This window comes from Rattus norvegicus, chromosome 20 (genome assembly GCF_021556685.1).
Source record: "Rattus norvegicus strain SHRSP/BbbUtx chromosome 20, alternate assembly SHRSP_T2T, whole genome shotgun sequence".
NCBI classification, from domain to species: domain Eukaryota; kingdom Metazoa; phylum Chordata; class Mammalia; order Rodentia; family Muridae; genus Rattus; species Rattus norvegicus.
Window position 1 is genome coordinate 31,930,215 of NC_141553.1, and position 25,668 is coordinate 31,955,882.

General features: G+C 39.4%; 1 protein-coding gene across 7 annotated transcripts in view; it reads left to right on the forward strand.

Annotated features, from left to right (window-relative positions):
- Window positions 1-4,874: 4,874 nt before the first annotated feature.
- Window positions 4,875-25,668, forward strand: part of Kpna5 (karyopherin subunit alpha 5) — a 65,143-nt gene continuing 44,349 nt past the window's right edge. For 4 of the 7 annotated variants that reach the window (XR_015644651.1, XR_015644653.1, XM_087597186.1 and 1 more), the window contains exons 1-7: window positions 4,875-5,031; window positions 8,952-9,085; window positions 10,587-10,688; window positions 10,803-10,902; window positions 14,592-14,686; window positions 17,221-17,352; window positions 19,193-19,281. Coding sequence is in view for 4 of the 7 variants with exons in the window: in XM_087597186.1 (XP_087453312.1) it covers window positions 5,028-5,031; window positions 8,952-9,085; window positions 10,587-10,688; window positions 10,803-10,902; window positions 14,592-14,686; window positions 17,221-17,352; window positions 19,193-19,281 (656 nt within the window). In the remaining 3 variants the exon portion in view is untranslated. 7 annotated transcript variants of the gene reach the window in all.

Genomic DNA, 25,668 nt, shown 5'->3' on the forward strand with positions numbered 1-25,668 from the left:
CTGCCTCACCACTCTAGCATCCACCTACACTGGAGCATTTCTTATCCTCTGCTACATATGTATCTGGAGTCCTGGCTTCCTCTTTGTATATTCTTGGGTTGGTGATTTAGTCTCTGGGAGTTCTGGGTGGTCCAGTTGATACTGTTTGTCTTGTGGGGTTGCAATCCCCTCTGGCTCCCTCAGTTCTTTGCCTAGCTCTTACTTTGGTTGGGATCTTGGCTGTGCGTATCTGCATCTATATTGGTCAGGGGCTGGTAGAACCACTCAGGGAACAGCCATAACAAGGCTCCTGTCAGCAAGCACTTCGTGGCACCAGCAATAGTGTGGGCGTTTCCTGTCTGCAGATGGGATGGATCCCTAGGTGGGGTGATCTCTGGATGGCCTTTCCTTCAGTCTCTGTTCCATTTTTTTTTTTTTTGTCCCCGTCTTTCCTTTGGATAGGAACACTTCTGGGTTAAAGATTTTAAGATACGTGGGTGGCCCCATCCCTCAAGTGGGGGTTGTGCCTAGCTACTGGAAGTGATCTCTACAGGTTGTCTCTCCCCTTTGTTCCATATTTTGAGAAAAGTCATTTACATTGGCTCCTGGGAGCCTCTTGCTTCCCTGGGGTATGGGAATTTCTAGTGGCTACCCCAGTCCTCATGCCCCTCTGCTACATTTCTATTCAATTTTCTGATTCTCTGTACTTCTCTCTCCAGTCCCTTCCAATACCTGGTCCTAACCTCCCTCCCCACCCCCACTGCTATAAACGTAGTGGAGCATGTATCCTTGTTATATTTTGGAACCTCTCTTGGGTGTATGCCCAGGAGTTACCACATATAGCTGGATCCTCAGGTAATACTGTGTCCAATTATCTGAGGAACCTCCAGACTGATTTCCAGAGTGGTTGTACCAGGTTGCAATCCCACCAACAATGGAGGAGTGTTCCTCTTTCTCCACATCCTCGCCAGCATCTGCTGTCTGAGTTTTTGATCTTAGCCATTCTGACTGGCTTGAGGTGGGATCTCAGGGTTGTTTTGATTTGCATTTCCCCGTTGACTAAGGATGATGAACATTTCTTTAAGTGCTTCTCAGCCATTCAATATTCCTCAGCTGAGAATTCTTTGTTTAGCTCTGTACCCCATAATAGGGTTATTTGGTTCTCTGTAGTCTAACTTCTTGGGGTCTTTGTACATTTTGGATACTAGCCCTCTACTGAATGTATTGACAGTGTCTTTTGTCTTACAGAACCTTTGCAATTTTACAAGGTCCCATTTATCAGTTATCTGAGAGCATGAGCCACTGGTGTTTTCTTCAGGAAATTTTCCCCATTGCCATTGTGCTTGAGGTTCTTTCACACGTTCTCTTCTATTAGTTTCAGTTTATCTGGCTTTAATCAAGTGGTCCTTGATTCACTTAGACTAGAGCTTTGCACAAGGAGATAAAAATGGATCAATTTGCTTTCTTTTGCATGTAGACTGTCAGTTGAACCAGCACCATTTGTTGAAAATGCTATCTTTTTTTTTTCCCACTGGATGGTTTTGGCTTCTTTGTCAAAGATTATAGGTGAGTGGGTTTATTTCTGGGTCTTCAATTCTATTCCACAGACCCACCTGCCTGTATCTGTACCAATACAATGTGTTTTTTTCACTATTTCTCTGGAGTACAGTCTGGGCTTAGGGATGGTGATTCCCCAGAAGTTCTATCATTGAGCATAGTTCACTATCCTGTGTTTTTTGTTATTCCAGGTGAATTTGAGAATTGCTTTTTCTATCTCTGTAAAGAACTGAGTTGGACTTGTGATGGGGATTGCATTGAATGTGTAGATTGCTTTTGGCAAGATGGTCATTTTTACTATATTAATCCTACCAATCCATGAGTATGGGAGGTCTTTCCATGTTCTGAGATCGTCTTCAATGTCTTTCTTCAGGGACTCGAAGTTCTTGTCATACAGATCTGTCACTTGCTTGGTTAGAGTCACACGGAGTAATGATTTTATGTTACCTGTGACTATTGTGAAGGATGTTGTTTCCCTAATTTATTCTTTGAGTAGAAGAAGGCTTCTGATTTGTTTGAGTTAATTTTATATCCAGTTACTTTGCTGAAGTTGTCTATCAGCTGTAGCAGTTCTCTGGTGGCATTTTGGGGGTAGCTTGTGTATACTACCATATCATCTGAAATAGTGACATCTTGACTAACCAGAGGAATTAGGCAACAAAAAGAGATCAAAGGATACAAATGCCATTTTTTTCAATTGAAGTTCCTTCTTTCCTAATGACTCTCCCTTGTGTCCAGTTGACATAAAACTAAGTAGGATATTGGTTTAAAGCATGACTTTGGTGGACAATCATTTCTCCTGTTTAGACAGTGTTTTAAGTTCATACAGAGATGGCAGGAATCTAGAGAAGCATGTTACTTGAGTTCTGCAAACCAAACTACTTTAGTTTCTAGAATTGTCACAGTTCAAGCAGAGTGGAGGAACTTTGCCAACTACCGTGGTTCTGGCTACCGATGCATCCCATAACCTCACTATCCCTTCTCATCTTAAGACCTGATGTGTGTCTCCAAGGCAAGAGATTGAAAATTCCTCCCCTGAGAAATAATAAAGGAAGAAGTGAGAAAGCAAGAAAGAAAAGGGAACCAAGATGGGGAGAAAGGGAGGGAAGGTTGTTGCGTGTAATTTTAAAATCCATACTACTGCCATTCCTGGGAGCTCAGCCACATTGGAAAGGAAGATACAGGGAAGCAGGAACCTGTCAAGTTAGTTAATCTCTGGAGTCCCAACTTGAGGTAGCGTTTAAAGACAAGGCAAGAAGTACTCATGACTCAGCAGTCCGGCATGACAGTTTCCTTTGCCTACAAAGACAAGGCAAGAAGTACTCATGACTCAGCAGTCCGGGCATGACAGTTTCCTTTGCCTACAAACATAAGGCAAGAAGTACTCATGACTCAGCAGTCTGGGCATGACAGTTTCCTTTGCCTACAAAGACAAGGCAAGAAGTACTCAGGACTCAGCAGTCCATCCATGACAGGTTCCTTTGCCTACAATTGTATCAACACCAAGTTTGTCCTGAAAAAATGACCTGACAAGCTGTAACTCTTTCTTCAAGACACAGGTTTCTCCCTTGACTTCCCCAAGGGTTTTAGCCATTCCTTTGCCCAACAGGAGACTGCCAGAGAGGTTTTAATTTTATGACAGCTATACTTTTAGTACTGTAGTAGACCAAGAACACAAGAATTTCTTTAGATTATGTTCGTTTGTGGTCAGACTGACTATGGTATTAACATTTGAAAAGCCCTGTTCAGCTTCCTTATGTTAAGCTTCCCTTCTCCATGTGTTCTAGAGTTTGTGACACCTGAGGAAAGATTGTAGACTCTATCGGGCTATGATTAAGAGATTTATTAATTATCTGCTAGAAGGACAAACAACCTCTGAGCCACATTTGAGACTGTCCTTCAGGAGGGATATGGGGAGACGAAGTTTTTTTTTTTTTTTTTTTTTTTTTTCCGGAGCTGAGGACCGAACCCAGGACCTTGTGCTTGCTAGGCAAGCGCTCTACCACTGAGCTAAATCCCCAACCCCGGAAGAAGAAGTTTTAAAGGGAGAAAACCACATGGAGACCTTCGATGATTAAGTAAAACCTATTCTGTTCTGTTCTGCCAAGTTAAGTGATTAAGGCAACTCAAAATCAATTGTTTGAATATTGGCATAAGAAAGTTACAGAAAGGGTTGGGGATTTAGCTCAGCGGTAGAGCGCTTGCCTAGCAAGCGCAAGGCCCTGGGTTCCATCCCCAGCTCTGAAAAAAAGAAAAAAAAAAAAAAGAAAGTTGCAGAAACAAAGAAACAAACGGACACCAGTTAGTTATGGATAACAAGTAGAGAGTCACGACTGTACATTTCTTGGGTGGGTATCATTGTGCCAGGCTTACTGGGAACATCCAGGGGTGTCAGAAACAAATGGCTGGTGGGTAGCAAGATGGATGGATGCCTAAATGCATAAAATGGAGCTTCTTTAGCCATAACAAGTCATGGACAGTCCAAAGAATCACTTTTTAATTTTTATGTTTTACTTAGTGGACATAACATACTTAGCTACTTTTTTTGGTGGCAGGAACTCATGTTGTTTACGTTGTATATTCAGAGCTTAGCATTACACACGGGACTGAATCTGCCTTCACCACTGATTGTAATTCTTTAGAGTGTATTGTGTGAACCTTTTATGAGTTCGCTATAATTTAGACTATTTCATCTGGAGTTAATCCTCGTATTTATAGGAAACTACATTTGTTGAAAATTTTCGGGTGCTATATAAAATTATTTAAAAAATGGAAAACTCAAACAAGCATTCAAGAGGCTGAGGCAGGAGACTTGTAGGTTAATTTTTTCTACATGATGAATCTTAGGCCAGCCAGGGCTACATAGCAAGACTTTGTCTCATGATTAAATTTGAAAGATTATTTTTTAAGGTAGACAAAAAAAATTAAAGAAATAAAGAAAAGCACGTCATTCGAACTTTGTAAAGCTGAAGAAGGCAAAAGACTGTATGTGGCTTTCGTAAGTCCAGTGATTTTTGTTTTGCTTTTTAAAAACCATTTTGGGTTCTAGCTTCCTGATAATAAGTCAGTTCTTGGGTATGCACAGCACTCTCAATTTAATATTGTAGTATAGAATGGTACATAAACGCATAAAAGAGAACTGTGTTTGCAGGCACAGGGAGAACTGACGACAAATCTGGCAGGCAGCTGACTACTCAGGCTTCCTTGGAGCGCAAGCTGCCCAATGCTGTGGGTCCTCCAATGCCACCAGCGGAGCAGCCACGCCCCTCCGCGAGCACGCCTGCTGCCACGCCCCCTCCGCGGCCGCCTGGCCAGCAAGGGCTTCTGGGAGCCGGCTTAGAGTCTGAGGAAAGGAGCGCTGGGAGCCGCCATCTTGGGTTGCTTAGCTGCTCGCCGGGGACAGGCTGGAGTCGGAGAGTCCACCCTGAGCTGTCCGCAGCCGAGGCCACAGCGGGAGACTATAAGGAAGGGCTCGGGAGAGCACCGCGTGGATGGGTAAGTGCGGGGACGCAAGCCAGCCGCGCCAGCGCGGGGCTGGGAGCTCCGGGTGCTGCCGGTGTGTACACCCCTCTCCCTGAGAAGGCTTCGGGACGGAGACGGGAGTCTCACCTCCCAGAGGGCCAAAGCTGCGGAGGCGTGGTAGCGATGACATTGCCCAGCCCAGCTCCCGACCTGCTTACGGTTCCTTGGTAATTTTCCGTAGGTTTTCTGGTCATCCCGGTGTGCTACGGGATGCCCTCCGGATTATCTCAGCGCCTGCAGGAGAGACAGGACAGAGCAGGGCTCCGGTGCCTTCAGATCCAAAGTCAGCAACCCTGGGTTCCACTCTTCCTTCTGTCAGTTGACACCCCTCCCCTGGTTTTCAAAATGAAAATGTAATGCATAATAGTTGTAAGGACTGGGAAGCTGTGAAAGGTCGTAGCGAGCCCCCTCGAATAGGACATTTACATGTGAGCTTATGCCGCACATCGTAAAAGAAGGGGGAAAAAGACGAGACTTGTCTCAGTGTCGGTACTCAACTGCTAATGCTTTGTAGAAAACAAACTTGTTAAAGGTAAGGAACTCGGTATGTTCGGTCGTAGGGGATTAGAGTTTACACTCCTCCCTCTCTGTACAGGTTCGTCATCTTCTAAGAAGCACAGGAAAAATGAAGTCTTTCCTGCTTTGAGAAATTGCATTAGCAAATATCAGAAAGACAAAACTCTTGGCAATTCAGGTTCCAATTATGTGCCTAACTTCATTCAATGAGGTTAAAAAATAAGTTTATGAATGAAAACAAACAAATACCAACCCCACCTTAGTTTGGCAACTTAAAAAAGTCTGAATAGCATTTCTTATCTTTCAAATACTTTTTTGTGAAATATAAATCTTTGAATTCCAGGCCCTAAAAAACTTGTTTTCCAGCAAAACAAATTTCTTTGAGTGAGACAACACAGTGAAGATGTATAGATGCAGAAAGTTAGTATCACTGAAGGAAAAGAAAGGAAATAAATGTGTTCCTGGGACTACATTTTATTTGGATTACAAATTTAAAATGTTTTAGTGAACTTGACGAATGGTCTAAGAAGTATCATGCAAGAGTGTGATGGGGTTGAAGGGCCCAAAGCAAGCCAAGGAAATGTGAGGATAGCAGATTAGAACTTTTATTCTTTTACATTTTTAATTGAGTCCTTGAAGAAAATGGCTGTTCTTGTAATTTTCACAGTGAGGTGAGTGAATTATGACAGTAACACATGTATAAAGATGACTGTTGAAGTGATCAGGGACCTGTGGCTCAGGTTCCACAGTACTTACTAGGTAAGCAGGAGAACCTTTGTAGTCCTCGACACCCACGTGAAGACAGGGCTTGGGCGCAGGGTGGTGCGCGCCTACCTTTAATGCCAACACTTGAGAGGCAGAGTTAGGCATATCTCTCTGTGAGTTTAAGGCCATCCAGGACTATTCAACAAGTTCTGAGCCAGCAATTTCTCAAGGCTATAGCTGTGATGAGACATTATGACTAAAGCAACTTACAGTGAGAAATCACATCTTGAGACAAAGACAGGGGAGACACTAGGCATGGTCTTAAGTCTTTTGAAACCTCAAAGCCTGCCCCTTTCTCCTAATCCTTCCCAATTAGTTTTACCAACTGGGGACCAAGTATTCAAACATCTGAGCCTGTGGTGGCCAATCTCTTTCTAACTACCTTTTAGGCATATAATAAGTTGCTGAAATGCATCAAATATGTTAAAATCGGATTTTGAGTAGCTATAAATGTGTCATACATTCTGTCTAGTACTCTGTCCCTCTACACCTTACCAACTGAATGCTTTTCTTCATTCTTGAGTCCTTAGCCTACTGTGCTGTAATGTAAACTCCAGCAGTAGTTAGCTTTGCTGTGTCACTGTCTTTACCAGTGACTTACGATTACCGAATCTGTACCTGGCTTGCTACTCGCCTTATCTGCCTGATGACTCAATGAAAGAGTAAATAAATGTAGGGTGTGTTGTTAATGCCAGCACAACTGAGGTACTTCTCCAGTTCCTGTTCCTCTTGCTCCCCTCACTCCCTTGATTTGTCTTCCCCTCTTGCTTCTCTCCTTTTGGGTTTCTATTCCTTGCACCTTATTCATGAGTGTGTGAATACTATCCAGAGTTTACCTGGTCACCTTTCTTTCTGTGGCTTTCCATGATGTCGGATGATCAAGTTAGGGCCCTTGTTGTATGTTTTGACCTGTATTTTAACCATCTATATAGTGAAAAACAGTCTTTTAAAGTCCGTATTCATCTATTAAGATGACTGCTGTGAACATAAACAACATTCTTACTGAGACTGCACTTGTTTTCCCCCTTAACGTCTTTAGTTCTGTCCTGTAGGATCAAGTTTGAATTCATCAGTTGATTTGGGAGCTATATTTGTTTTATGTGAATAGCCCCAGCGTCTGTCTCTTTTCCCATGAGTCCTTTGGTGAAGTACATCTTATTTCTTACTGCTCTGACTTCCTCCACATCTTTGTATCTTCGTATGTTCTCTTTGTTTGAAATACTTGTCCTATTTTTTCTTGTCCATTCTTTAACAGAGAGTAACAGTGAAGCCTTTCTGAGCTACCTAAAGTCCAGTTGATTGCTTTACTTTACTGTGCTCTCACAAGACAGAGTGTTTAAATTTTACTGTATTTCGTTGCTTTTACATCTACAAACTAGCATCTTCTATCAGATACGACAGACAGATGAAAGCCTTTTTGTTTATTTTGTAAGCTAGCTGATGACTGTAGTCTCTGGTCAGACCTAGGTACATTCCTCAGCATGGTAAGAGTGCAGTAAGTAACCACTAGTCATCATCTTGTTAACTTACACTGAAGGACTACTACTCAGTCTCCATGTGTGCACCCAGACTATTTACAATATAAGCATAAAATACTCATATCGCCTACCAATTTCATGTTGCCATATTAAAAGGTTTATAACCTCTCTGTGGCCTATAACTCTCAACAGAGATTAAGCTGGCCTTGTGCCCCTGTCTTCCAAGTGTTGGCCTTAAAGGCATGTGCCAAGATACCAGGTTTTGTGTTGCCATTTTAAAATACATTTATAATAGAAATAAAATGTACAAACACTCCATTGCTTTGAAAGAACTCATTATAGTGGGGGACTAAAAACTGATAATATAATCACAACAGAATGACCTTGATGACCTTTGATAAGAGCTTAAGTGAAAGAAGCTAGACTTCAATAAATCCTTGAAGTATGCTGCTTACTGGTGCTAATACCATGTTTTATTGAAACCAGGACTGTATAACACTAGCTCTTTCTTGAATTTTGCCAGCAGTATAATTCAAGAGTTTCTTTTACCCAGACGGTTGATGAGTCTCATGAGGGTGATTAAAAGATATAAGTCCTCCAGAATGTTAACGTACCACAGAGGGCAAAGGTGTTGTATATTGGGCTCTTTTAGACCCATATTTGTTACTCATTTAATATTGCTAAAGCACAGGTTTGATTTGTTCCTGCCAAAATTTGTACCCACATTTTATTGGCAATCTAGAAGCCCTTTCATGGGTTAGCATCTTTGTCCCCCTGTCTCTTCTCCAAATGCCTGCTGGCTTGCCTTTCTGCTTCTCTGCTGTGTATAAATCCACCAGAGGCTTCATTGCAAGTGGGATATCTGCTGGCACCTTCTTGACCTTGATATCTGTGAACTAACGAAATCTCTTTTTAAAGTAAGCTGGTTGGGTCTCAGTGGTCTTAAAGCATCAGGAAATGTGCTGTGACTAAGAAACTATTGCTACAATATTGGTTCATTTTGCTCCAGCATGATAGAGGAGTGAGAGAATGTATTTCTTTGTAAGTTTAAAGTGGTCTTCTTGGTCTGGACAAACAGTGAACTTAAACTTAGTTGCCTAGAGTATGCCTCTTCTGTTGTTTTCTTCCCCTAAGATTCAATGGCTAGTCCTGGTAAGGATAACTACAGAATGAAAAGTTACAAGAACAAAGCCTTAAATCCTCAAGAGATGCGAAGACGAAGAGAAGAAGAAGGAATACAACTTCGAAAACAAAAAAGGGAGGAGCAGGTAGGTGTTCTTAGACACTTAGCTGTGCTTGGCAGCAACAGATCCATCCATCCACTCGCCCAGTCAGTATCCCGTGAGGGTTTGCAACTTTAATCATATTGCTGTGTGTTAGAACATTTTTTTTTTTTTTTTTTTTTTGGTTCTTTTTTTTGGAGCTGGGGACCGAACCCAGGGCCTTGCGCTTCCTAGGCAAGCGCTCTACCACTGAGCTAAATCCCCAACCCCCTTTTTTTTTTTTTTTTTTTTTTTGTGTTAGAACATTTAAGTGCTAAGTTTTTGAGAAAATTGATTTGCTAAATCTATTTTTTAATTAAGTTTCTGGAATAATTTGTAAATTGATTTTTAGAATTCTGTACTATTTACTCACTGACTGGAGAGACTTTTGTGTCCATAATAAACATTTTGTTCCCACTGCTAAAAATATTTACTTTGTGAAATTTAGACCACCTCAGTTGGCAGTATAGAATTGTCCCCAGAAAGCACATTATATATCTGTGGATTTCGTAAGTCTTAAGGTAATTAGTCATCTTTCCATGTCTCATTCTGTGCTTTCTGTATTTCCTAATATATGTCTATATTCCATAGCCTCCATTTATACTTTGCATATGTAACATGAATAATAGAAAGTCATTTAAGAGTACTTGTCAGAATTTTCCATTCCAATATAGATTTGGAAATATTTATAACTAAGTAGTCCTTACAATAACAGATTAAAAACAATATATCAAAGGGACTAGTGAAAAAAGTCCAGAAAGGTTCGTATAGAAATATAATAATTTTGGTTGTAAGTTCCTGTATGCAGTATCTTACAGGACTTAACATCGAAAAAACAAAAAGAAACAAAAACCGCATTGACTAAGCAAGTTTGTACCGGCTGAGAAGTAGCTGGATTGGCCATCAACGCACATGAGGTTTCATTACTTGGATTGTCTTGTCTTTATATTTCTATGAATGACCGAACTAGCAGGTGTAGGGCCATTTTTCCTGAAAATTTTCCCTATTGCTTGTTTTATTTTGTTTTCGTGTCTTTTGTAGCCCAGGCTGACCTAAGATTTTTGTAGTTGAGGATGACCTGGAGGTCTAGATCCTCCTGCAACACCTCAGGCATTAGGACGACAGGCATGCACCACCACGCCCAGCTTCTTTTCTAGCTTGTTGTTTATTCTGTGTGGTTTGCCTTTTAATGAAGGTTTGCCTTTTTTAAGAGTGTTTTTATTTATTTGAATTCTCTGTGTGTGTGAGGGTGTGTGCACATGAGTATGGTTGCTGGAATGTAACTCTGCCTCTCTCCAAGAGCTGTGTGCACTTTTAACCGTAGAATAACTCTAGCCCATAATGAAGATTTCCTTAGAAAAATCCTCAATGATTAGTAATTCAATAAAGAAATCTGCCTTTTCAAATCCTATAAAATACATGTTTTGAATTATAAAAACAATTTCTTTTACTCACGTGATAGAAGGAATCCTATGACTGTTTATAAAATAACTTTTCTTTGTTGCAGTTGTTCAAACGCAGAAATGTCTCTTTGCCCAGAAATGATGACTGTATGCTGGAGAGCCCTATCCAGGACCCAGATGTCAGCTCCACTGTACCCATTCCAGAGGTGTGTTTTACAGAATGTATCGTGGTTTACCTCGTAGTATTCAGAGACAGACTACATCAGATAATATAAATAGTATTCATGCAAAAATACGTGCTAACTTTTTGTTTGTTTTAGGAAGACATGATCACAGCAGATATGATTCAGATGATTTTCTCTAATAACGCTGAACAGCAACTGACTGCAACACAGAAATTTAGAAAACTGCTTTCTAAAGGCAAGAATTATTTTCATTGTCTTATTTGAGCTTATAGATTTTTTATAGTAAAGATTTCTAAATTTTAATTTTTTTGAGACTTTTTTCCCCCTTTTTTCTTTTTCTCTTTTCTTTTTGCCAGAGACAGGTCTTAATTTCTCTTTAATCCATATTATCCTGGTATGGTTGTATACACCTCTGTTTTGTTTTGCTTTTTGTTCTTTGAGGGGGTTCTCTGTATTTAACCTTGGCTGGCCTGGAGCTCACTTGGTAACTCCAGCTGGCCTCTCACTCGTACAGGTAGACCCACCTGCCTGAGCACCCAGCTGGGATGTGTGCACCTTTAATTCCAGACTTAGGAGGAAGCCAGTCTGGTCTACATCCTGAGTTCCAAGCCACCCAGGACTACAAAGTGTCTCCACCCAAACCAAAACAGAACAAAAAAACATTTTAAAGTAAATTGTTAAGTAATTGTAGAAAATTATAAATTGTAGCAGAATTTAAAGAAGCCAATAGAAAAATAATTCTGTTATTAATAAATAACTCCTTATAGAAATAGTTTTACAACTTTTGGCTTCCTCATTTTTGACTTGGAGATGAGGTTTTACAGTGTAGCTAATGGATGAAGAGCCCCAAGCTCTTCATCCTACTGCTGCCCCTGAGTTCAGAGATGCAGCAGTGTGCTCTGCTCTTCCATTATTTACCGAGCATTTGTAATTCCTAGTGGACAGTTCATTTTCCCAGCTTCAATACTGTTTCAGATGTAGAACTTATAGAATTAGGAATTCAAGTTGTAAGGACTTTTAAACTGTTAAGATTTTGCAGATGAGGCCAGCAAGAGTGCTTAGTGGTAAAAAAGTTTACCATCAAACTCTGTGATCTGAGCTTGATGGCCAGAACCTGTATGGTTGAAGAGGAGAATTAACTCTCTGCCCAAAGCTGTCCTCTGTCCTTCACACTGACACAGTGACATACAGTCCTATGTGAATATGTATATACAACCACGTAAAATAAGTGTAAGAACATTTAACAAAAGAAAAAAAATCAAATTTTACTTTTTCATACTTTTCACTTTATTTTAACCATCTTTCAATAGCTCAGCATTTTAAGAAATTTTTACACAATCAAGAAGAGCTTCTTTTTATCTCAGTATTTTCGTATGTGTTTACAGTTGATTTTTATTTTTCCTGATTCAATTTTTTCATTATATTCTCTTTAAAGATTTTTGACAAATGTATAGTATCATATATGATTGATAAGACTTTATACATTATGTTTGAGAATTTTTGTTACTTCCATCATTTTTCTACCACATCTTTATCGTCACTAAATTTATTTTGATTCTTTAAGAAGGTAGTTTGAAAGAGTTTAAAAAAATCTTTCTGTTATCTATGACTTCATTGTCTGAGTTGAGACTGTTTTAGAAAGACTATTTTCTGTTTTTATTACCAAACCATTGTTTCTATGATCCTTTATCGAATCATAAGCAATCATTTTTCAGTTTCTTCTTAATTGTCGGATTTGTTAGCCTATACTGGACATAAAGCAGGAATTATGAATGCTTTCTTGTATTGATTGACATCAGATGTATCAGGGCTAGAGTATTAGAGTACTATATAGAGTATATATAGTGCTCTCTATATAAGTATAGAGAGTACTGTACTTATTGGATCTGTCAGTATAGAGAACCGTATGAAAAACAAGCAGTAAATACAAATACGAGCAAAACCAGCAGGAAACTTGGATTTCTTCACCATTAAGTAGCGTTCTGACTGTCGATACTAGGGAGACAATGTGTGTCCCTGGCTCCTGCATAGACTGCCATTGACTCCAGCATGTCCTGGTGATTCCCGTCAGGTAATCACCGTTTACAGAAACATTCTTCTCTGTCTCCCCGTTATGACTGCTCTTACGATATAAGTTACTTGTCAAACTTTCAATCCCAGTTTTACAGAAATTTCTCCAAAGCTTTTCTGTTTTGTATTATTTTCACTGCTGAAGCATATATTTTCCCATTTTGCTTATGCTTAAATTGCCAAAGTGACTATGAGACTTATTTATGACAGCTTTATAAGTTTTTACAGACTATTTTATTGTGTAATATTAATAACAGTTCATGGGATGTGTTAAATTAGCTGGCAATTCTAGTCACTTTAATTGGTTCCTTTTAAATGGAATGATAAAACGAGTTGCTTTAACTTTGCAAGTGTAGGAGAGACTGCACCGTGCTCTTACTTAAATGACAGATCTGTGTGTGTGCTGACCTGCAGATACTGATGTAGCTCAAGTTCAGTGTCCATTTCTCATGGACTCCTGACCACACGTCCTATTTCTTCTCCTATCTTATCACCTTTGTCCCCAAAAAGAAAAAGCAACATAGAATTTCTGTCCTTTAAATTAAAACAGGAAAGTTTAGAGTTTTCTTTCAGAAAATGGAACCCGGTGAACCTGGTGAATATACTTCTGAGATTCTGAGCTTTTGAAAGGTAGTGGTAAAGGGGGATAAACCTCACTGAGGTTCTGTAACTAGAGCAGTTGTTGAAGGTGGGGGATGGGAGGAACATTTTACAAAGTGTACTTTCATTTAGAATACTTGGAAAAAAATTAATGAATGTAATTTTGTCATCAGTACAGAAGTCAAAGGGGACACTGAGAATCCACTCCTGTGTGACTTGAGCACCTGCTTTTGTGTGAACACAGGACAAAAGAATTGAGTTAAGGATGTCTGTGAAGTTTTATAAGTGATAATGACGAGTGACTAATGACTTTGACAAAATAGGTAAATTTTCTGTGAAGACAATAGAAGACTAGTAGGAACACCAGCCCAGAAACTACTGAACCACTGAAAGCGCTTTTTACTGAGCAGAGGTAGAAGAAAGATTTCCTTGTATTTAGTTGGTCAGTACTTGAAATAAGTTTGTTTAAATTTTATTTAAAAAGGATTTGTGATTTTCAAAATCTGCTTTTTCATGAAAAAATTTAAGATTTTTTGATAGTCTAATAGCACTTTTATAAATAGTAAATAATCTCTAGACAAAATACAGTCTTGATTGAGACATGGGAGTGACTGTTGTTATTGCTAATGAGGAGACAGCCTTAGAGATTGAGGAGAGTGCTGTAAGGAGTGTTAGTGAGGACTTTCTTAGTTGTTACTGTGAACATTGGACCTGCATCCTCTTCATCTTTTAAGAATGGTTTCTTCAGTTTAGGCAATATTTTTTCATTTCTTAACATTGCAATTAGTGAAAAGGTAGAGTTTGCTTTGTAAAATGTATTGTGATCCTAACAACATTTATCTGTTACATCCAGGTAAGAGTTTAGACTTAGATGAGAGAAACCTAGGGAAACTATTTCCTGTGCCATAGGTGTATTATTTGCCTATCTGTTGAACTCTAGAATCACCTGAAGCCTCTGAGCATGCCTGTGAGGGAGTATCTCCATTAACTGAGATGGGAAGACCGCCCACTGCTGTTAGCACCACTCCATGGCTGCAGCCTTGGACTGTGTAAATGAAGAGGGGAACTGATTATAGGCAGGCATTCGTTGTCCTCTGTGGATTCAGTGGACCCACTGGGACTTCTCTATTGTGGCTGTAACTGATTTCTCTCTCAAGGAGAAGGAAAAGGAAGTAAGATACCATGTTGCATGAAGTAGGGATGGGGTCATTTTTTGTGTGTGTGTATGTAACAGCCTTTCTTTTTAAATCTTAGAACCCAATCCACCAATAGATCAAGTTATACAGAAACCAGGAGTTGTACAGAGATTTGTGAAGTTTCTTGAAAGAAATGAAAATTGCACTTTACAAGTGAGTGAAGTTTTCTTTCTTAATCATTTTCTAGAAATGACTGAACTATTAGTGAAAATTACTTCTTACAATGCTAACTATATTGTAAGCATTCATTAAATACGTAATAAAGGAAAAGTAGGTACCGCTCTTGGTGGCTAAGGCACGGCTATAGTGCTAGTTTCTGTTAATAATTAGTTTGCTGAACAGATTCGGAAAGCATAAACTGACAGCTAATACTAATGAAGTTCGATAGTTGTCAACCTTTATTAAACCATTTTCTTTTAGAAAACTGAAACTAAAGTGTTAATCTCATCACTAAACTTATTTCTTTCTGAGACCGGATCTATTTTTGTACCCTTGGCCTTGAACTCACAGAGATCTGCCTGCCCCTAGTAATGTGGAGTTAAAGGCATGAGGCACCATAGCCAACTGTGTTGGCTCATAAATTACTTCCTAAAACATTTTTAGCTGATTGTTTTTCAAAAAGAATTGTTATAACCTACATAAATATGACAAAACTTAGAAATTTTTGTGAAGAGCATTAACTTTCAACCTTGATATGGTTACAGTCTTCCAAATAATTACTGGTAATTTACTGGAATTTGGTAACATTTTAATGTTATAAAGCACTCTTCCATTCTGATACCTGTGTGTACTCTAGAATCAGATTTCAGGAATTAGGGAAGACTCATAGCTATCATCAGTGCTGTAGGCAGTAATGAAAGACGGAGGAGAAACAGTTGTTGAAAGTGCAACTGAGAGTAATGGTCTACTCTTTTCAGCAGTTTGGGAAAGGCTTCCGTTTTAGGCATGCATAATACATGTGAATGTGTGTTTTAGGCATGTGTAATACATGTGAATGTGCGTTTTAGGCATGTGTAATACATGTGAATGTGAAAAATTTTTTTAGAATTTCTAATCAGAGTCTCTGAGGAAAAGGCTATTTTATTCAGGTCAGTTATTTTTGATTTGAAACCATAGGATTTAATTTCTGCTTTTTAAGCTGCGAGTACAAATGAAAACCCTTGGTCTCTGATAATCTATCATTATGTGACTCTTTACTTCCTATGAATAAAAGAATAAATGAGTGGGTATAAATAAATAAAATTATTGAGTGCTCACTTGAAAGCCAGGTATTATATAAGATATAGGTCTAAAATTAAGACATTGTTCTGCTTAGAGAAGTTGGTCAGCTGTCTTGCAGTAGGGAAACATACCAAAAGAAAAGAAGTAACAGTGTGCTTAGCACTTAGAACTAGAAGCAAGTGTTCTGGAAACATAGAAGATGGAAAAAATTGATTCTGTAGGTGAAGTAAGGAATATTCGTGAAGGTATTTTTGATTTTCCAAAGTGAAAACAAAAATTAATTTTAGATTGAGAGCACGGTACGTATACACTGTGTGGTATGCTCAAAAACATTGGGAACGTGAATCTTTATTTGATCCTGATGGAATTTACCAGTGTAGTTTGAGGATAGGGCCATGCTATGGTTGTTACGCAAATGGGTATTAATCTGGTAGTTCAGACCAGTAGTCTAAGTTCAAACTATGTTCCTATGGGACACATTGTTCTGTAAGCAATTTTTGTAAGGCATGCACACATTTTAAAACTCGTGAAGTAGTTATGAGGCTTTTAAAAACTGGAGATTTCAAATGAATATGCTGATATTTTTACATTTTTAACAAATCAAAACAGCTGTCATTACTGCCACATAATATAGTTGTGTATATGTGTGTGGATATTCGCACATGGATGCTAGTGCCCTCAGAGGTCAGAGGTCACATCTGGACTTACTGGCGGTTTGAGCCCCATATTTGGTGTTGGGAATCAAATCCCCTGTAAGAGGATATGTGTTCTTCACCATTGAACAATCACTCTAGATCCTCCTGTCTTGAAAATCATAACTGCATTCCAATTTTCAGCCTGTTGTGGCTTTACTGGTTTTCACTGATGTATTCTCCTAGGGGATAGCAAGGAGAAATTCGTAAACTTGTGTTTATTTATTTCCTTATTTAGAATTAGTGAGGGTTATTGTTTCCATTGATGTTAATTATCCTCAGGTTTGTTTCTCTTCTTAGCCTATCAGAAGTTCTGTTACCTGAAAGATTAGCAAAGTCTATCTCCCACATGTTAATAATAAAACCTCCATGTTGAACAAATACCTCAACCTCTGGCATTCTGATGTTCATGTTAAGTAAGGTTGGGGTGACACGGTCCCCTGGGAAGTCAGTACCACCACGATTCTTTCATTTCCTTTTGAACAGCTTGCTTTAGAGTACTGCTGTGAAATAGTGAACCTTGTCGGATGAGTTAAGTTGTATTTATATATTTTTGGCATTATAAGATATACACCTGTTTGGTTTTTGTTTGTACAATTTGAAGAAGAATCTATATGCTTTCTTAAATAAGGTTCCCCATCTATAAACCTTCTTGTTAATGAGTTTTCAGAATCATAAGTCAGCTTTCCTTTCACATTTGTTTTGGTCTGTGTCTTCTTCCTCCTCCTTGTGAGAGCTCCCCGTGCCTTCATTCTTTTCCCTTTCTCTACCTAGTTCGAGGCTGCCTGGGCGTTAACTAATATAGCATCTGGAACTTTTCTGCATACCAAGGTAGTGATTGAAACCGGGGCTGTGCCAATTTTTATCAGACTTCTCACTTCAGAACATGAAGATGTACAGGAACAGGTAAGTTTCTAACTTGTGCATCATGTTGTATATAGAGATTTTAATTTTCTCCTGAGAGTATTACCTGTAACTTTGACCTCTGCCTCATTTTAATGAATACCTTGCCTAACAAACACATTAGTTTCTTTTCAGTCTCTGATTAGAAGTGGGAAAGATAAGTCACTTTTGGCATGATTCTGGGTTTCTAGTGAGAATACTCTTCAGCACAGGATCCACTGTTTGTATTTATGAAAGAGCACAGTGAGGCGTAAGAGGGATACACCCAAAGTCACTGTGGCTGGCTCAAGGCTTACATCTGGGATGCTCTGATAGTTTAATGTAGGTTGTGGGTCCTGCGCCCACTCTACTACAGTGCACAGCCTCTCTGGGAGAGATGGGATGTGGGAGTTGACAGCGCTTATCCCATGGGCCATAGGGAAGCCTCAGGACATAGCTCCAGGGGTGGGGAAGCACAGTCTGAGGCTCAGGACAGCTGGAGCTGGTTCAGGGGTCCCAGGCACTGCGGTGAGGCTGGGGCTGACTGGTTCTCAGTCTCTTGGACATCTAGGAACCGCTGGAAGCTGGGGAAGAGCTGAGGACAGAGTGGGGACCCCTGGGCTAGACCTAGCCTGGGGTTGGGGAAAAAGGGCTGGTCCTGCAGGGATGAGTCCTTAGCTTGATGGCTACAGGCTTGAGCTTGGCTTAGTAGCAGTTGTGGTGGGCAGAGAGGCCTTCTGTGGGAGATTAGATGGCGGTTCTATAGGCAAAAGCCTTCTCCTTGGTTCCCCACAGCAGATCCTGATGAAAAGAGACAGTCCATGGTTCTAAGACATTTATTGTCATGGCAGAAAGTGGATGTATAAAACCATACTCCACTTCTCAGGGTGGGCCTGAGAGTAAATACCTTTTGTAGGGAGGAGCGCATGGGAAGGAAAGCTTATTGGCTAAGACCTCCAGGCCTTTAAATACCTCATTAAAATGGAGATGTATCTTGAGCCTATTCATGTCCTCTACCTGTGAAGGGACTTGGGGCATTGCCCATACGTGATGGCTACAAATCTATGGGGAGCTACGGCTAGTAACAGGGGCCTGGTACTCGGCAACAGGCAAAGCTCCTACTGTCCCTTCAGTGTCTTTGGGGCTTTTAGCCTTAGCTCAACCAGGGGCCACACTACCTTTCATGGTCCCACAGTTTAAGGCATACATTTTTGTTTCTTCAAACAAATAAATATCGTGTTACTTTGAGTTGAGTCATTTTAATAGAGTTCAGGAGTAAATTTTCAAAGTCTTGTTCTAAGAGGGACCATTTGACAACGTGATTAAACCACAGAAGGAAGCCCGAGTTTGAGGACTTTGTTTTTGCTACTCATGTTCATCTGTTGATCTCCTGTTTCACTTATCATTGAGTTTTATGAAATGTTATATTCACTTATCATTAATATTGCAAAGTTTTCTTATGGCATTACTTTTCCAAAAAATTGTTGCTGCTTATCTAACAAATCTTTTGACATTTTCAACGATTTATTATCTGTTCCTTAATTGTACATTTGCTATTTCTAGCTTACTGGTATTAATAATAGAGTCGTGAACATCATTGTGTATTGGTTTTCATGTGCTTTTGTGTGACCTGGTTATTCTACTAAGGAAAAAGACTGTTCTTCAGTAGAATGCAAGGGAAAGCTTTTAAATGTCCTTAGGTTTTAAAATATAGAATTTCACTTAACATTTTTTTCCCCATTTCCTTGCTTTTGTTTCTTCACATGTTCTTGACACTCACTGTCTTTTTATATTAAAAGTCTCTTACCAGAGAGAGCCTGCGTAGTTAGGAAATCGTCTTAAGAGTCCTTTTCATTTTTCCCAGGCGGTTTGGGCACTTGGTAACATTGCTGGCGACAATGCAGAATGCAGGGATTTTGTTTTGAATTGTGAAATACTTCCACCTCTTTTAGAGTAAGTATTTTGTTTCAGTTTGTCATAATTAAGATAATTTTACATTTGGAGAAGAAAAAATATATACTTGTACATTTCTATATAACAGTTAAATTCCCGAATAATATTTTAAAGTTTTTGCCTATGTTGACCAGGCCTAAAATTACTTGAAAGCAGGTAAAATTGGGAAAAAAAACCATTCAAGGGTTGGGGATTTAGCTCAGTGGTAGACTGCTTGCCTAGCAACCGCAAGGCCCTGGGTTCGGTCCCCAGCTCCGGAAAAAAAAAAAAAAAAAAAAAGAAAGCAGCAAAAAAACCATTCAAATTGTCTTCTTTTAAAAATGTCTTTTATGTTCTTTTAATCTGAACTTACTATAGTTGTAATTTACTCGATGCTGTCAGTGCTAATGGGATTCTAACGGGACATGCACTGCTTTGTAATGACACGGAGGTGTTCTCATAGCGTGAGATCTCTTCTTAGATTAAAAGGTTGAGTATATCGCGTGTGTTCTGCATTGGGATGTGTGCACTTGACTGCAGGTGTTCACAGGGCCTAAGAGGCCGTCAGATGCCCTGAAACTAGAGTTACATGCAACACTGATCCATTCAGACTGTGGGTGCTAAAGTTGGAACTCAGGTCCTCTGTAGGTACAGCCACACAGCTCTGTCTCTACAGAACCTCATAGCACAGAATCTTTAATAAACAAGTTGTGTATTTATGATGTCTACGGAATTTTTTACTTGATTTTGAAATGTCCACATAAGAGGTTTTTCTTTCAGTGCTCGGAATTTACTTTTTACTTAAAGTGATTGAGCAAGAGCCTTCTCCTCTGACTGCTTTACTTATAAAATTTATTTTTTTATTTATGTGCCTGTGTCTGTGCTGGGAATGTGTTCAAGTGAGTGCAGGTACTGAGGAGACCGGAAGAGGGTGTCACAGCTAGAGAACAGTGGCTGACTGACATGAGTACTGGGGTAGGAACTCTGGCCTCTGGAAGATCAGCAAGTGTTTAAACGCTGAGCCTCTTAGCAGCTGCACATTTAAACTACGGTACACTACGGCATAGGGTCCTTAAAGACACAGCAGAACTTTTTTGAAACAGTTTTCTTTATATAGTGTAATTAACGTTCACTGAAAGTACATTTAGCTTAGGTATCAATGACAAGTATTACAAAGAAATAACTAAACAAGAGATGGTTGGAAGGAAAAATAAGTATTACTCTGTGTCATTTTCTATCCTTGTCAGGGTGAGAGTTAAATAGAATAAATGTAAACATTTAGACTATAGTCTGCAACCCTTTGTTCTTTTTTTTTTTTTTTTAAATTGGATATTTTTTATTTACATTTGAAATGTTACTCCCTTTCCTGGTTTCCCATCCATAAGCCCCCTATCCCATCCTCCTTCTCTTCTTCTGTAAGGGTGTTCCCCCTCCCCAAACACCACCCATTCCCCCTCCCCACCCTATTCCCCTACACTGGGGGCTCCAGCCTTGGCAGGACCAAGGGCTTCTCCTCCCACTGGTGCCCAACAAGGCCATCCTTTGCTACATACGCAGCTGGAGCCATGGGTCAGTCCATGTGTACCCTTTGGGTAGTAGTTTAGTCCCTGGGAGCTCTGGTTGGTTGTTATTGTTGTTCTTATGGGGTCACAAGCCCTTTCAGCTCCTTCAATTCTTTCTCTAACTCCTCCAATGGGGACCTTGTTCTCAGTTCAATGGTTTGCTGTTAGCATTCGCCTCTGTATTTGTCACACTCTGGATGAGCCTCTCAGGAGACAGCTATATCAGGCTCCTGTCAGCATGCATTTCTTGACTTTGTCAATATTGTCTAGTTTTTGTGGCTGTATATATATGGACTGTATCCCCAGATGGGGCAGGCTCTGAATGGCCATTCCTTCAGTCTCTGCTCCAAACTTTGTCTCCCTATCCCCTCCTATGAGTATTTTTGTTCCCCCATTTAAGGAGGACTAAAGTATTCCCTCTTTAGTTGTCCTTCTTCTTGAGCTTCATGTGGTCTGTGGATTGTATCTTGGGTAATTCGAGCATTTAGGCTAATATCCACTAATCAGTGAGTGCATACCATGTGTGATTTTTGTGATTGGGTTACCTCACTGAGGATGATATTTTCCAGTTCCATCCATTTGCCTATGAATTTCATGAAGGCATTGTTTGCGATAGCTGAGTAATATTCCATTGTGTAGATGTACCACATTTTCTGTATCCATTCCTCTGTTAAAGGGCATCTGGGTTCTTTCCAGCTTTGGGCTATTATACATAAGGCTGCTATGAACATAATGGAGCATGTGTCTTTGTTATATGTTGGAACATCTTTTGCGTATATGCCCAAGAGAGGTATAGTTGGGTCCTCAGGTAGTGGAATGTCCAATTTTCTGAGGAACCTCCAGACTGATTTCCAGAGTAGTTGCACCAGTTTGAAATCCCACCAACAGTGGACGAGTGTTCCTCTCGCTCCACATCCTCTCCAGCATCTACTGTCACCTGAGTTTTTGATCTTAGCCATTTTGACTGGTGGAATCTCAGGGTTGTTTTGATTTGCATTTCCCTGATGACCAAGGATGCTGAACATTTCTTTAGGTGCTTCTCAGCCATTCGATGTTCCTCTGCTGAGAATTCTTTGCTCTGAACCCCATTTTTTAATAGGGTTATTTGTCTCCCTGAAGTTTAACTTCTTGCGTTCTTTGTATAAATTGGATATTAGCCCTCTATCAGATGTGGGATTGTTAAAGATATTTTCCTAATCTGTTGGGTGGCATGTTGTCCTAATGACAGTGTCCTTTGCCTTACAGAAGCTTTGCAGTTTTATGAGGTCCCATTTGTCGATTCTTGATCTTAGAGCATAAGCCATTGGTGTTCTGTTCAGGAAATCTTCCCAGTGGCCACGTGGTTGAGGCTCTTCCCCACTTTTTCTTCTATTAGTTTGAGTGTATCTGGTTTGATGTGGAGGTCCTTGATCCACTTGGACTTAAGCTTTGTACATGGTGATAAGAATGGATCGATTTGTGTTCTTCTACATGCTGACCTCCATTGTACCAGCATCGTTTGTTGAAAATGCTGTCTGTTTTCTACTGGATGATTTTAGCTCCTTTGTCAAAGATCAAGTGACCATAGGTGTGTGGGTTCATTCTATTACATTGATTTACCTGCCTGTCTCTGTACCAATTCCATACAGTTTTTTATCATGATTGCTCTGTAATACTGCTTGAGGTCAGGGATGGTGATTCCCCCAGAAGTTCTTTTATTGATGAGTATAGTTTTCCCTAACCTGGGTTTTTGTTATTCTAGATGAATTTGCAAAATACTCTTTCTAACTCTGTGAAGAATTGAGTTGGAATTTAGATGGGAATTGCATTGAATGTGTAGATTGCTTTTGGCAAGATGGCCATTTTTACTATATTACTCCTGCCAATCCATGAGCCTGGGAGGTCTTTCCATTTTCTGAGATCTTCTTCAATTTCTTTCTTCAGAGACTTGAAGTTCTTGTCATACAGATCTTTCACTTGCTTGGTTAGAGTCACACGGAGATATTTTATGTTATTTGTGACTATTGTGAAGGGTGTCATTTCCCTAATTTCTTTCTCAGCCTGTTTACCCTTTAGTAGAAGAAGGCTACTGATTTCTTTGAGTTAATTTTATACCCAGCCACTTTACTTTGCTGGTCCTGTACTTTTTTTGGTTGGGAGACTTTTAATAATAGTTTCTATTTCTTTAGGAGTTATGGAACTATTTAGATGGTTTATCTGACCCTCATTAAAGTTTGGTACCTGGTATCTGTCTAGAAAATTATCCATTTCATCCAGATTTTCCAGTTTTGTTGAATATAGGCTTTTGTAGTAGGCTCTGATGATTTTCTGAATTTCTTCAGATTCTGTTGTTATGTCTCCCTTTTCATTTCTGATTTTGTCAATTTGGATACACTCTCTCTGCCCTCCTTTTAGTCTGGCTAAGGGTTTATGTATCTTGTTGATTTTCTCAGAGAACCAGCTGCTGGTTTTGGTGATTCTTTTTTTTTTTTTTTTCTTTTTTCTTTTTTTTCGGAGCTGGGGACTGAACCCAGGGCCTTGCGCTTGCTAGGCAAGCGCTCTACCACTGAGCTAAATCCACAACCCGGTTTTGGTGATTCTTTGTATAGGTCTTTTTGTTTCTACTTGGTTGATTTCACCCTTGAATTTGATTATTTCCTGTCTTCTATTCATCTTGAGTGTATTTGCTTCTTTTCGTTCTAGAGCTTTTAGGTGTGCTGTCAAGGTGTTGACGTATGCTCTCTCCAATTTCTTTTTGGAGGCTCTCAGAGCTATGAGTTTTTCTCTTAGCACTGCTTTCATTGTGTCCCATAAGTTTGTGTATGTTGTGCCTTCATTTTCATTAAATTCTAAGAAGTCTTTAATTTCTTTCTTTATTTCTTCCTTGACCACGTTATCATTGAGTAGAGCATTGTTCAGCTTCCATGTGTATGTGGGCTTTCTGTTGTTATTGTTGTTATTGAAGACCAGACTTAGTCCCTGGTGATCTGATAGGATGCATGGGATTATTTTAATCTTCTTGTATTTGTTGAGGCCTATCTTGTGACTGATTATATGATCAGTTTTGCAGAAGTACTGAAAAGAAGGCATATTCTTTTTTTTTTTTTTTTTAAGAATGAAACGTTTTATAAATATCTGGTAAATCCATTTGGTTCATAACTTCTGTTAGTTCCTCTATGTCTCTGTTTAGTTTCTGTTTCCATGATCTGTCCATTGATGAGAGTGGGATGTTGAAATCTCCCACTATTATTGTGTGAGGTGCAATGTGTGATTTGAGCTTAGTAAGGTTTCTTTTATGAATATTAAGTGCCTTTGCATTTGGAGCAGAGATATTCAGGATTGAGAGTTCATCTTGGTGGATTTTTTTCCTTTGATGAATATCAGGTGTCCGTTCGTATCTTTTTTGAAATCTTTTGGTTGAAAGTCGATCTTATTTGATACTACAATGGCTATTCCAGCTTGTTTCTTGGAACCATTTGCTTGGAAAGTTGTTTTCCAAACTTTTATTCTGAGGTAATGTCTGTCTTTGTCTCTGAGGTGTGTTTCCTGTTTGCAGCAAAGTGCTGGGTCCCCTTTCCGTATCCAGTCTGTTAGTCTATGTCTTTTTATTGGGCAATGAGTCCACTGATGATGAGATATTAAGGAACAGTGACTGTTCCTTCCTGTTACTTTTGTTGTTAGAGGTGGAATTATGTTTGTGTTTCTTTTCTTTTGGTTTCATTGCAAAGACATTACTTTCTTGCCTTTTCTACAGTGTAATTTTACTCTTTGTGTTGGAGTTTCCATCTATTATCCTTTGTAGGACTGGATTTGTGGAAAGATATTGTGTAAATTTGGTTTTGTCATGGAATATCTTGGTTTCTCCATCTATGTTAATTGAGTTATTCTGGATACAGTAACCTGGGCTGGCATTTGTGTTCTCTTAGGGTCTGTATGACATCTGTCCAGGATCTTCTGGCTTTCAGAGTCTCTGGTGAGAAGTCTGGTGTGATTCTGATAGGTCTGCTTTTATATGTTACTTGACCGTTTTCCCTTACTGCTTTTAATACTCTTTCTTTGTTTTGTGCATTCGGTGTTTTAACTATTATGTGACAGGAGGAATTTCTTTTCTGGTCCAATCTATTTGGAGTTCTGAAGGGTTCTTGTATGTTTATGGGCATCTCTTTCTTGAGGTTAGGGAAGTTTTCTTTTATAATTTTGTTGAAGATATTTACTGTCCCTTTAAGTTGGGAGTCTTCGTTTCTATATCTGTTATCCTTAGGTTTGATCTTCTCATTGTGTCCTGGATTTCCTGGATGTTTTGGTTTAGGAGCTTTTTGTGTTTTACATTATCTTTGATGGTTGTAACAATGTTTTCTATGATATCTAATGCCCCAGAGATTCTCTCTTCCATCTCTTGTATTCTGTTCGTGATGTTTGCATCTATGACTCCTGATCTTTTCCCTAGGTTTTCTATCTCCAGGTTGTCTCCTTTTGTGCTTTTTTTATTGTTTCTATTTCCATTTTAAATTCTGGATGGTTTTATTCAATTCCTTCACCTATTTGGTTGTGTGTTCCTGCAATTTAAGAAATTTTTGTGTTTCTTCTTTAAGAGTTTCTACTTGTTCACCTATGTTGTTCTGTATTTCTTTAATGAGTTATTTATGTCCTTCTTAAAGTTCTCTATCATCATCATCTTACTTTTCCAGTGTGTTTGTATATCCAGTATTTGCTTTGGTGGGAGAACTGGGCTCTGATGAAGCCAAGTAGTCTTGGCTTCTGTTACTTAGGTTCCTTTGCTTGCCTCTGGCCATCATGTTGTCTCTGGTGTTAGCTTGTTCTGTGGTCTCTGTAGGCCTGTGTGTCAGCACTCCTGTAGACCTGTGTT